We start from the raw sequence: 13,973 nt of genomic DNA on the forward strand, positions 1-13,973 counted from the left end.
TTCTATCTTTCCCTCTCCCTTCCTCTCTGAAATCAATAAAAACATATTTTGAAAAATAATAATAATAATATGTACTCTGGAGTCTAATTGACTCCCAGATCTACCATTTAATTAGCAGTGTGAAGCTGGGCAGGTTATCTAACCTCTCTGTCCCTCAGTTTCATCTATGCATGAAATAAACGTAAAACCTCTTTGGGTTGAGAGAAAATGAGTTAATATATGTAGTGTTTAGAAGAGTAATTGGATATAATGTGTTAGGATTATTATATGTTACTTTTATTAATCCATCAGTTTCATGGATGATATTTATGATCTAACAAAGTATATAAGTTATAAAAGTACATTCAAAGGAGAATATTAATTAGTACAGGTGATATATATATACTAGGGGCCCGGTGCACAAAAATTTGTGCACTGGGGAGGGGGTTCCCAGAGCCCAGCTTGCCCCCTATCACATACTGGGAGCCCTAGGGGATGTCCTACTACCTGCTCCCTGCTCCCCTTGGGGAGCAGACCTAAGCCGCAGTCTGGCCTCCCTTTGTGGAAGGCGACCGGGCTGATGAGGGGAAGGCACCAGCCCCATCACCCCGCTGCTGCAGCCACTGCCAGTCACCGCAGCCACCAAGGTGTTTTCATCAACACAGACTCCAGTCCCTTTACCATGAAAAAATGACAACTTTCTTTAGGCATTTTCAAGAAGTGTCTTTCATAGGATATGACATTTCTTTCTTTCTTTATCCTCACCTGGGGATATGTTTCCATTGATTTTTAGAGAATGTGGAAGATCGTACGCTAATTACCATGTTTCTCTTTTATTAGTGTAGATATCAAAATGGATGAAGATAGTATAAGAATTACTGAAGTTTGGAAAGTGTTTCAATAGTTTGTACCATAGAGATTTTACCTCTTAAATATTTCTCTAATCTATCACTTACGCTCCATCCCTACTTTACCAGTGCCCTGTCATGTCTCTTATCTCGATTTTTAAAAGACAACTCTAATCTCTCCCCTTACTCTTTATTTTTGTCTTCCCTCAAATACACTTTTTACCGTGCTCTCCAAGTTTTCCCTCAGAAGTGCAAAATTGATCATACTTGTTTCCTTACATAAAATCTTTCATTAGTAGCCCCTTCATTCTTAAGATAGTCCCCAAGGCTTCTGGTCTACAAGACTCTCCATTATCCATCTAGCCCCTACCTACACTTCCAGCCACATCTGTCACCATTTCAGCCTTAACCTTGACCCTTAAGCAGCATCAGAGTGATTATAGTCCACACACATTCTTGCTTCTGTATTGGCTCATGTTGTCCCCTCTCCCGGGAAAAACTGATCCACTCAGACTGGACAGCTCCTGACCACTCCCCAGACTGGGGTGTGGCACTCCTTTGTTCTCCCATTTCCCTAGCACACATCTTCATCACTGTTCTTCCATACTCTTTTATAATTCTCCATATGTTTCTGACTCCCCAGTTAGAGTTTTTGCAAGTACTCTCAGATCAGGGACCATTCATTTTTATGAAACTGGGACTCAGCATAGTGCCAGGCACTAAATGGGTAGTCACTCAGTGGTGCTTAGTTTTAATTGTAGGGTCATCTATGTTTGACTTAACATTAAGGAAAATCATTAATAATGTTATGTAACCTCTGGTTATATCTAGAATATTCCACGTGTGTTTCTTCCGTGTGTGTGTGTGTGTGTGTGTGTGTGTGTGTTGAGGGAGAGAGAGAGAGAGAACTTTATTCTCAAGTAACCAAGGAGTGACATGACCTAAGAAGGACTATTTGCTTCTCAGCCTCTCCAGCCTTACTTTTACTCTCAAGCTCTGTATTTTGTATTTACCTTCTATAAGAATAATTTAAGAAATATGTTTCTGGAGGTAGAATAGCATTAATTTCTTTTTTCTTGAAATTATTCTTTATAAACAAAAAATATTTTCTATTTATTAAAATTTCAAGCACCAAACAGTTAACATTAGCATCAACTCATTGTTATAGATTTGGGTTTCTTCCTCTTTCATTTGACAGTTTTATTACCTGTTTTGAAAATGGAAACCAGTGCTGTTTAGTCAAGAAAAAATAAAACACACAAAACTCCAGAACAGAAAGCCATATAGGCAACAATGTACGCTTGTTACATTGTCATTTAGGAGTAAGCATTTAAAATTTTTGAACTTTTTAATATTTATTGATTAATTATGTATGTTGTTTTAGGTGAGGTGGGCAAAAATGAAGTCATTGCAAAGCAGGAGAAAAATAATGAAAATTGCCTTCAGGTTATTGATGATAAATTGTCCAAGTCAACAAAAGATGATGGTGAAGATGACACCAGTGATGAAAGTAATGAAGACAGTGGCCCAAAAAAGGACACTCGTGCCCCATTAGAGTTAATGGCAGAAGTAAGCTTTACTTGTGCATTATAATTTAAGAATCTTAAAAATATTAAAATAACTAAATATTATATAGCCTTGAGGATTAAAAAAATAGTAAAAAGATCCTTGCCATGTACAGATGCTTACCTAGCTACTCATCTCTCTTACAACCTTCACCAAGGGAGCAGTGAGAGAAGATTCTAGAATTGACTGACAGTATTCTGGTAAAAGGAGCAGGAATAAGAGTAGATTTGGTATAAAACTCTTCTAGCACTGTTTAGAGGAATGCTTTGTACATAAAGCATGGGCACCATGCTAGTTACTGGGAATGTGTAGAAATAAAGACAGGTCCCACCTTTGAGAACTAACATGCACATATCTACACTAATAAAAGAGAAACATGGTAATTAGCCGTACATCCGCTACCCTTCCCATTGGCTAATCAGCATATCCTTATGCAAATTAACTGTAAGCCAAGATGGCGGCCGGCAGCCATGCACTGAAGCGAACAGGGAGGCTTGCTTGCTCCAGTGATGGCAGACTCCAATGTTCCCCGCCTGCCGCTGCTGGCCTCTCAGCTGCAACTCTAAGCAACTACTCAATTAATATTTGACAAAGGAGGCAAGAACATACAATGGAGCCAAGATAGTCTCTTCAATAAATGGTGTTGGGAAAATTGGACAGATATATGCAAGAAAATGAAACTAGACCACCAACTTACACCATACACAAAAATAAACTCAAAATGGATAAAGGACTTAAATGTACGACAGGAAACCATAAAAATTCTAGAAGAATTCAAAGGCAACAAAATCTCAGACATATGCCAAAGCAATTTCTTCACTGATACAGCTCCTAGGGCAGTTGAAACTAAAGAGAAAATGAACAAATGGGACTACATCAAAATAAAAAGCTTCTGCACAGCAAAAGAAACCATCAACAAAACAACAAGAAAACCCACTGCGTGGGAAAACATATTTGCCAATGTCATATCTGATAAGGGCCTAATCTCCAAAATTTATAGGGAACTCATACAACTTAACAAAAGGAAGATAAACAATCCAATCAAAAAATGGGCAAAGGATCTAAATAGACACCTTTCAAAAGAGGACATTCAGAAAGCCAAGAGACATATGAAAACATGCTCAAAGTCACTAATCATCCGAGAGATGCAAATCAAAACAACAATGAGGTACCATTTCACACCTGTCAGAATGGCTATCATCAACAAATCAACAAACGACAAGTGCTGGAGAGGATGTGGAGAAAAAGGAACACTTGTGCACTGCTGGTGGGAATGCAGACTGGTGCAGCCACTATGGAAGACAGTATGGAGTTTCCTCAAAAAACTGGAAATGGAACTCCCATTTGACCCTGTGATCCCACTTCTAGGAATATATCCCAAGAAACCAGAAACACCAATCAGAAAGGATCTATGCACCCCTATGTTCATAGCAGCACAATTCACCATAGCTAAGATTTGGAAACAGCCTAAGTGCCCATCAGTAGATGAATGGATTAGAAAACTGTGGTACATCTACACGATGGAATACTATGCTGCTGTAAAAAAGAAGGAACTCTTACCATTTGCAACGGCATGGATGGAACTGGAGAGCATTATGCTAAGTGAAATAAGCCAGTCAATGAAGGAAAAATACCACATGATCTCACTCATTCATGGATAATAGAGACCATTATAAACTTTTGAACAATAATAGATACAGAGGCAGAGCTGCCTCAAACAGATTGTCAAACTGCAGCGGGAAGGCCGGGGAGGGTTGGGGGGCAGGAGGGAAGGGGGTAAGAGATCAACCGAAGGACTTGTATGCATGCATATAAGCATAACCAATGGACATAAGACACTGGGGGGTAGGGGAGGCCAGGGGATTGTCAAGGGCGGGGGGAAAAAAGGACACATATGTAATACCCTTTGTAATACTTTAAGCAATAAAAAAATTAAAAATATATATATATAATTTATAATGAAATATGTGCTAGTAGAAGTGTTTATGAAATTCTCTGGGAACAGAGGATTAAGTGAGTAATTAAGAAAAGAAACAGGAGAAATGGGATAAAAGGAAGAGACCTGAATACATCTTAACAACTTAAAGGAAGGAGGAAGAGAAGGGTAAACAAGAGGAGAAGGCATTCCTGACACCGCAAACAGCATATGCAAAGGCGTTGAAGCCTGAAATATCACAGGAAAAAAATGTACATTTACTGATAATTCCGTAGAGAACAAAACAATTTTACTTATTGTGGTGTCACAGTCTACCATTACTTAATATTACACAACTTCATGTATATTGTACAAACTTTGTAATAGTACATTTTCATGTCCCCTTCTCATCCTTGCTATTATTGTTGTCAAACATTTTATTTCTATATATGTTATAAGTTCCACATGCATTGTTATTATTTTTGTTTTAAAAATGGTCAATTATCTTTTTTGCCAAAACCGGTTTGGCTCAGTGGACTGAAGGGTCCCAGGTTCGATTCCGGTCAAGGGCATGTACCTGGGTTGCGGGCACATCCCCAGTAGGAGATGTGCAGGAGGCAGCTGATCGATGTTTCTCTCTCATCAATGTTTCTAACTCTCTATCTCTCTCCCTTCCTCTCTGTAAAAAATCAATAAAATATATATATTTTTAAAAATGGTCAATTATCTTTTTTCTAAAAATATTTTTATTGATTTCAGAGAGGAAGGTAGAGGGAGAGAGAGATAGAAACATCAATGATGAGAGCGAATCATTCATCAGCTGCCTCCTGCACACTCCCCACCAGGGATCGAGCCCAAAACCCAGGCATGTGCCCTGACTGGGAACTGAGCCATGCTTTCCTGGTCCGTAGGTTGACACTCAACCACTAAACCACACCGGCTGTGCTAAATGGTCAAATATCTTTTAAAGAGATTTCTTAAATTGGAAAATATCTTTTTCCCCCCAAATATGTTTTTATTGATTTCAAAGAGAGGAAGAGAGGGAGAGAGAAACATCAATGAGAGAAATATCCATCAGCTGCCTCTTGCACTCCCCCTAGTGGGCTGTGCCATGTATCCTGACCCAGAAATCAAACCAGCAACCTTGTGCATGGGATGATGCTTAACCAAATGGACCACACCTGCAGAGCAGAAGATATATCTTTTTTGGAACCATTTCTGGTGTTCTTTTTTTTTTTCAGTCCACACCTTGGGGATATTTTTTTCCATTGCTTTTCAGAGAGAGTAGATGGAAGGGAGGGAGGGAGAAAGGGAGGAAAGGAGGGAGGGAGGGAGAGGGAAAGAGATGTGAGAGAGACATCGACTGGTTGCCTCCCACATGCTCCCCAGCCAGGGACAGGAAGTGAATCTGCAACTGAGGTAGGTGCCCTTGACCAGGAGTTGAATCCATAACCCTTCAGTTCACAGGCTGTTGCTCTAACCACTGAGGAATACCAGCCAGGGCCATTTCTGGTGTTCTTTATAGCTTTGTGAGGGTCCAACTCTTCATCTGATATTTTCCTTTTACCTGAAAAAAACACACACAAAAAAACCCCTTTCAGTGGGTATGGGTGGGTGGGAGGGAAGAGATCAACCAAAGAACTTGTATGCATATAGGCATAGCCCATTGGCACAGACAATAGGCTGGTGAAGGCCTGGGGCAGGGGAAAGATGTGGGCTACAAGGGATCAATGGAGGAAAAGGAGGACATATATAATACTTTCAATAATAAAGAAATTTTTTTAAAAACTTCCTTCAGTATATTTTATAGGACAATTCTACTGACAGTGAATTCTTTCAGCTTTTGTTTGTCTGAAACAGTCTTAATTTCACCTTTTTAAAAAGATAGGTTAGTTGGAGGATTCTAGGTTGCCAGGTTATTTCCTATAATTTGAAAGGTTATTCCACTGTCTAATACAATGGGGCCTTGACTTATGAGTTTAATTCGTTCTGTGACGGAGCTCGTAACTCAAATTACTCGTATGTCAAATCTTAAAGTGAACGAGTGAGACACGTGATGCTGGGCTGATGTTGTGGTGTTCACTGTGACGTTCGCTGCGCCAACTAGCGGTGGGGTATCTGAAGCTGGCTCGTAACCCGAATTTTAGCTCTCAACTCAAAGCAAAAAGTCGGCCGAGAGACGGCTCGTATCTCGAAAAATTCGTTAGTCAGGACACTCGTAAGTCAAGGCCCCACTGTACTGCTTTCTGAAAGATACATAGTTTCAGAAAAGATGTCTGTTATTATCGTTATCATTAGTAATCTACATTATAATATGTCATTTTGTCTGTTTTTAATTGTTTTCATCTGTATTATTATTATTGGCAATTTGATTATGATGTGCCTTGATTCTTCTGTTCATTGGGATTCTTGGATCTATCCGTTTATAGTTTTCACCAGGATTGGAAAATATTCAATTAAATCTTCAAATATTTTTTTCTGACCCCTGCTCTCTTCATCTGGGCTATAATTACACATATGTTAGACCACGAAATATTGTCCCAAGGGTCACTGATGCTCCTTTTTTTTCCTCTGTACTCTATTTCATTTAAGAAATTTTTATTGCTGTCTTAAAATTCATGATCTTTGCAATTATAATCTGCTGTTAATCCCATCCTTCTGCCCTCCCTCCCTTTCTCTCTCTAATATATGAGAATATTACATATATTCATTTTAAACATTCTATTTATCATCTCCAGGAGTTTTATTTAAATATTTTGTATCATTTCTCTCCGTATGTTCATATTTTCCTCTACTTTTGAGCATATGGCATATATTTATAAGAGCTACTTTAACAAGTTTGTCTACTATGCTATCATTTTTGTCAATTCTACATCAGTTTCTATTAAGTTTTCTCTGTCTTTTGATAGATAAGGTATAAATATATAGCTTAAATACATATTTTTAGCAAAAACATTTGAAAGTTGCAGACAATATAAAACATCACCCCTAAAACTTGAGCATGGGTCTCTTAAGAATAATTCATTCTTCAAATTAACATCATACCCTTATCACATCTAAGAAAGTTATCAATAATGCTGTAATAAAGTATATTATATTCAAATTGAAACTTCCCAATTTGTCTTTAAAATGACTTTTATAACTGGATTTTTTTTTCTCCAGTCAGGATTACATCAAAATTCATGTTTTTAGTTTACTTTTTTAAGCATTTCTTTATTTTGAATGTCACAAATAATTTAATATACAACCAATTTTTTAAAACCTGTCTTCAGCCCTGACCGGTTTGGCTCAGTGGACAGAGTGTCGGCCTGCAGACTGAAGGGTCCCAGGTTCGATTCCAGTCAAGGGCATGTACCTTGGTTGTGGGCACATCCCAGTAGGGGGTGTGCAGGAGGCAGCTGATGTTTCTCTCTCATTGATGTTTCTAACTCTCTATCCCTCTCCCTTCCTCTCTGTAAAAAATCAATAAAATATATTTAAAAAAAGAAAGTGGTAGTACATATATACACTTAAAAAAATAAATAAATAAAACCTGTCTTCAGCTTAAGTTTGAAATCTTAAATAACTTTCATGAAAGTCTTTATCCAGATATCCATTGCATGAGTTTCTTAATTTCACTGGCTTTTGAATTATTAAAGAAAATATGTTTATATTCAAAACATAAAATAGATCAATGCAAATAAAAAATAGATCAATGTAAAGGAGCCTTTGAAATGGATCCCATGCACCTTTTATTTTTGGAAGCTAATATTATTAATATAACACTTCATTAAATAGACTGGAGCCCGGCCAGCGTGGCTCAGTGGTTGAGTGTCAACCTAAGAACCAGGAAGTCACGATTCTCTTCCTGGTCAGAGCACATGTCCAGGTTTCTCAAACCCCAGTGTGGGTGTGCAGGAGGTAGCTGATCAATGATTCTCTCCCATCATTGATATTTCCATCTCTCCCTCTCCCTTCCTCTCTGAAATCAATAAAAATATATTTTAAAAATAAATAAATGCAGATACTGATGTTTAAAAAACTAGACTGGATATTAGTTGATATTAAGAAATTCTTGTTAATTTTGTTTGGTGTGATAGCAATAATGTGATTGGCTTTTTAATCAAAGTGAAATGAGGTGTTATCTATAAACTACTTTTAAATAGTCTAGGCAGAGGGGGCAAAAGATGCAGTGATATTGATAAAGCCAGATTGGTAAAATGTTAATTTTTAAAGGTAAGAATTGGGAGCATATATTTCTTTTACAATTTCCTCTACTTCTGTGTATATTTAAATTTTCCATAAGGATTTAAAAAATATAAACATAATAAAAATAAGTGCAATAACAATTACTTGAAACTAAAAGATATTCTTCTAAGTGACACATGAATTAAACATTTAAACTTATAACATTTAAAAATAGTTATAACCATAACACTAAATATTAAAACATTTGAAAAATGCTTGAAATTTCAAATGTTTTGATGATAATGATGACTCAAGAGTGACAGTAAATGAACTAAATATTAACACCAAAAACTAGAAAAAGAATAAAATAAACATAAGGAAAAGTACAAAGAAAATAATTAAAGGAACAAATTAATAATTCAAAGTACAAACCAAATTATTATATCAATTTAAGAGCAAGATATTGGAAGAAAATGACATAGATCAAACACTAGATATTATAATTAAAGTGGAAGAAAACTATAAATAGGAATGAAAATGAATGCCTTAACCTTTTACAAGAATCAATTTTTAAAAATGTAAGGCAATTATTGATCTGAATAAATAAGGATTCTGATGAAAATTTTTTATAGAAAGAAGAATTCTGTTTATATTAGGAAAATATAATCTAATACCCATGGAAGAAACTTAGAAAACTGGTAAAGAACTGCCTCTTACAATGGCACCTGGGTATTAACAAATATATGGAAATGGGTGAGAAGTGTTTTTGTTGTTGTTTAGTTGTTTTTTGTATGACTCGATGCTCATGTCTCTTGGAGAATAAACCTAGTGTATCTACATATGGTTCAGGATGTCACACACAAGCAAGAACAATTATCTAAGTGTAGGCTATTTTTAATGGAAGCAGTTTAAATAACTAATAATAAAATATTAGTTTGGTAAATTACAGCCTAAGTAAATAAAAAACATATAAGGATATTTAATTCCATGGGAGAAAATGATCATGATATGTGAACATAAACATGATGTATTTTTAAAAAGTTACTGAACAATTCTAGTTTTTGTAAATATGTGGTCATTTATGGAAACAATATAAAGATGTAAAAATAAACATCTCTGGATGGTAGAAATATAGAAGCTTTTTAATTGGGGACAGAATGAGTATATTTAGCTTTAAAATTTTCTACATACAAAAATGTATTACTTTGTAACAAGAAAAGTATTTTAAAAATAGTAAAAGCAAAATGGTATGAGTGCAATACTAAAAAGTAATGAATATACATAATTGTAAATCTTCATTTTTTTACTGAGTATGATCATGTAATTATGGACTAAGTTCACAAGTAAAAGCTGTATCTGAACCAAAAGAATATTAAAGTGATTAATGTCTTCACTATCTTCTCCGGTTGAATCAGCCTATGTATCCTCAAATTGTTCAGTAGTGTATGTATAGTGTGGCTGCAGAAAAGTAGAGGTATCATTCTACATATGTTGCCCTGCCATGAGAAGTCCTTAAATATTCTTAATTGATTAACTGATTACAGACTCACTCCTGGAAAAACATGTGTAAATGTTAAAAGCAAAATAGTTAATCATTAATAGAATATTTTCTAGGGAGTATACAATTGACATTTAAATTCTCTCTGAAATTACTTATCTGGAGAATTTCTTAATGTTTTCCAGTTCCTAAGAGCAGAAATGAGCCAAGACTACCATTTGGCTAAAAAATTATGTCAAATGAGTAAGTACAAAATACTTTCTGTTTTCTAATCTTCTCTTTGTTTCTAAATACATTCCATAATATATAAGATGGTTTGATTATCCTAAGTCCAGTGAATTTCCCTGATGGTGTCTCAGTGATTCCTTGACAATAAATTAGGTTGATTGGTATGAGATCAAGTAAAAAAGACTAATTAATTACCACTAATACCATGAAGGTAAATCAAAATCCTTACCTTTATGATAATGAGTAATTGCTGTCAGGTAGTGCAGCAAACCTTATTTAACATGCAATTATTCCACCAATATTTGAGTGCCTACATATGTCAGGCACTGGAAACATAGCAGTCAACAAAACAGATAATGATCCCACATTTATATCTAGTATCAGGCAGATGATAAAACTCATATAAAGAGTGTGTCATAAATAATAGGTTCTATCTAGGAAAATAAAGTAGGGACGAAGGAGTAGAAAGTCCTGGGAGGAGGCAAAGCAGTTTCAAATAGGATGGTCCCGGGAGACCGCATGGAAAGACTTGAAGTTGAGGAACTAGTCATGTGGGTATCTGGAAAAAGTGAGTTCCAGGCGGGACTAATAGCAAATGTGCTGAGAGGCAAGTGTGCCTGACAACAACCAGGACCATATAACTGGAGAAATAAGCAAGGGAACTGTGATAGGAGATGAAGTCACAGAGGTCATGGGTTAAGGTTGTGCAGATTACATAGCACCTTTTCACAGCTTAGGGTCTTCACTTTTTCTCTGAGTGGGAAACCGTTGGACATTTTTGAGTAGAAGAATGTTACCCAACTTTTTTTTTCTTTATATCTTTGGTTTTTAGTGGTTTGACTTGACAGTTGTGGTTTTTCTTTGTCTTTATACAACAGGAGGCTTGAGAGGTTTCCTGAGTTTCTTAATTCTGTGGGTTGATGTTTTCATTACCTTTCTTAGCCATTATCTTTTAAAATATCACTTCTACTCTATTCTCTTTCTTTTCTTCCTAGATCTTCAATTATACATAAATTAGAGTTTGTTTTCATAGTGTCCCACATGTATCTTATACTCAGCTTTGTGTTTGTTTTGGTTTTTTCCCCCCCATTTCTTTTTATTTCTCTGCTTCAGTTTGGATATTTCCTATTGTACTTTAGTTAACTTATCCTCTCTTCTGCTATTTTATATCACTCTCTGTTTGCACTTAAATACATCCATGGTATAATTGTTGGTGTTTATCGCTTTTGTGCATTTTTCCTTACTCTGATTGACAGTTTCAATCTCATTCTGAGGAGCCTGTTTGCTGAAACATTTTGACCATTAGTAATACACACTCTGTTGTCTATTTTCAGTCCTAATCTATGAACCAGAAAATCCTGAGGCCAAGGAGTTCTTAGTACTTATTGAAGAAATGTTGCTGATGGGTAAATTTAAAAATTGAAATTCATTCTTTCTCATAGAACTATGAGCAGTCACTAGTTATTTAAAAACCCATTATCCCAGGAGATTGCCAAAGTACATCCTCAGGATGTGGTTAAGAAAAGGCTAATGGTCATCTTGGATGGTTATTGAAACCAGCTTGTCCTTTGTGGATGGTCAAGATGACTTCCTTTTCTCTGTGGGATGGAACTACCCAAACAAAGTGGGCTTCCTGGGCACAGGCATTTGCATGACAGTCTTCAGAGGGAATAGAACATGCCAATTGCCCCTTGTATTAAAGGGACTATCCCACAATTCCAAGGAAAGCCAGTGCCCTCTGAATTATCCTATTCTGTTTAAGAATTACATTCATAATTAAAAAAATATTTTATAGATCTGGTTGGAAATTTACTTTCAGTCCACAGACATCTTTATGCCAGTAAGAATATAGTCTTATTTGTACTACTACTTTAACCCTTTATACAGTTAACAAAGTTCAGCTCAGTTCTTATGTCCCCAAAATATACATTTCTTAGTGGAGGGAGAAGCAAGAAGAATTTCAATTTTTCAAAAGAGTGAAAATGTTAAGAAACATATTAAGTGATTCTCTTCCTTTCTGTGGCAGAGAAAGCTCAAAATCGTGAGGAAGATGAGGAAGATAGTGAAGAAGACAGTAGTGGGGAGAGTGAAGGAGAAAGCAGTGAGGAGCCGAGTGAAGAAAGCTCTGATGAATGTGAAGATGGGTGATGAAAGGTGCTACTATGGTTTAATCTTCATATATTTTCATTACTATATAGCATGGAAATATAAAGAAGAAAACTGCATTTTATTCTTCTTTATTTGGTATAGAGGTACTTTAATTTATCCATATTAGTTTGAACTCCTTCCTAATATTAAGGTCTTGATTCAATGTGAGTTACTCAGAGAGGAAAACAATTTATATTTGAAAACACATCGCACTATGTGCCAGGTACTGTTCTACACACACTACTTAATGCAACAAACCCATGAGGTAAGTACTATTGTTATTCCCATTCAGCAGATGAGAAAACTGAGGCACAGAGAGGATGGGTAGCTTGCCCCGGCATCATATACCTATTGAATGGTAGAGCCTGGATTTGTACATGGACATTATAGCTCCAGAATCATACTCTTAGTCCCTCCATGACCACCTCTTTAGGTATTTTTATATCATTTTTTATGTTCTTTATAACATATATCAGTACCCGACATTCTTATTTAATTACTTGCCCTTTTTATCTTCTCCCTTCCAGTCAGGAAACGTAACCTCCTGAAGTACGACTTTGTCTTTTTCACCATTGTATTTCTAGCAACTGCACAAGTACCTGGAAAATAATAGGATGTATACACAAAGTGAATGAATGTAGTGAAAACTAATGAAATGTTTATATTCTTTTATGAAACATTTACACAACTATATTACACCTTTGATGTATTAATCTAAATTATTTTGCTGATTCTGTATTCCTCGATAAATTTCTGCCATCTTCAAAATAGGTTGTAAGGTAACTAAGGTAAAAATAAGAAATATATTCCTAAGTAATTTGTTTTCAGTGTGCCAGTCTGATTTGTGGATGTGTATCTTGAATTTTTATTCTTATATCAGATGTTATATCCAAAATGTTTGCAGCATAGTTTATTCTTTGGGCATTTTGTAGCCTGCTAACATTTAAAGGAAGAACTTCTGCACCATTTTATAGGAGTGACTGAGATAAATAAAGACAGATATGTATAATCCTCTAGTTACATAAGAAGTCAGATAGCACTGGAGGGCTGGCTGACACAGACCTCACAAATGGCTCTTCTTTTTATTTGTGGTGGGGGGTTGTTATTCCTCCCCACTATAGCAAAACCACCATATGTCAATCTGATGATGCTTACCTGAGTATAGAGGTCCTCTTCCACAAGAAGTTCATAAAATACTCTACAACTGATATTGCAGATTAGTTACATTAATGAGATTTTAGTTTTCTTTTAAAGGAACGTGAAAGTTCTGAGAAAACAACTATCTGAACAGTCAAAATATCACGAGGTTTGCTCATACAGGATAATCATATCCCACTCTTCCTATTCTTCATTCTTCTTGCTCTCCTTAACCAGTGTAACTTAGGGTGTTGGCAAAACTTGACATAGGTATGTAGTAATCTACACTAATAAAAGAGAAACATGGTAATTAGCGTACGACCGCTACCCTTTTCATTGGCTAATCAGTGAGTATATGCAAATTAACTGTCAGCCAAGATGGCGGCCGGCAGCCAGGCACTGAAGCGAGCACGAGGCTTGCTTGCTGCAGACTCCAACGTTCCCCGCCTCACTTGCCGGCCTCTCAGCTGCAACTCTAAGCAACTAT

At 36.1% G+C, this 13,973-nt stretch overlaps 1 protein-coding gene across 1 annotated transcript in view; it reads left to right on the top strand.

The window, feature by feature from the left end:
- ERICH2 (glutamate-rich 2) overlaps positions 1–13,171 on the top strand; it is a 14,700-nt gene extending 1,529 nt beyond the window's left edge. The window contains exons 3-6 of the mRNA XM_014545686.1: positions 2,212–2,396; positions 10,159–10,216; positions 11,536–11,607; positions 12,228–13,171. Coding sequence (XP_014401172.1) covers positions 2,212–2,396; positions 10,159–10,216; positions 11,536–11,607; positions 12,228–12,349 — 437 coding nt within the window. The 3' untranslated portion in view covers positions 12,350–13,171. The remainder of the gene's footprint in view (positions 1–2,211; positions 2,397–10,158; positions 10,217–11,535; positions 11,608–12,227) is intronic.
- Positions 13,172–13,973: the final 802 nt, after the last annotated feature.

The sequence above is a fragment of the Myotis brandtii genome, unplaced genomic scaffold (genome assembly GCF_000412655.1).
Source record: "Myotis brandtii unplaced genomic scaffold, ASM41265v1 scaffold112, whole genome shotgun sequence".
Lineage (NCBI taxonomy): Eukaryota > Metazoa > Chordata > Mammalia > Chiroptera > Vespertilionidae > Myotis > Myotis brandtii.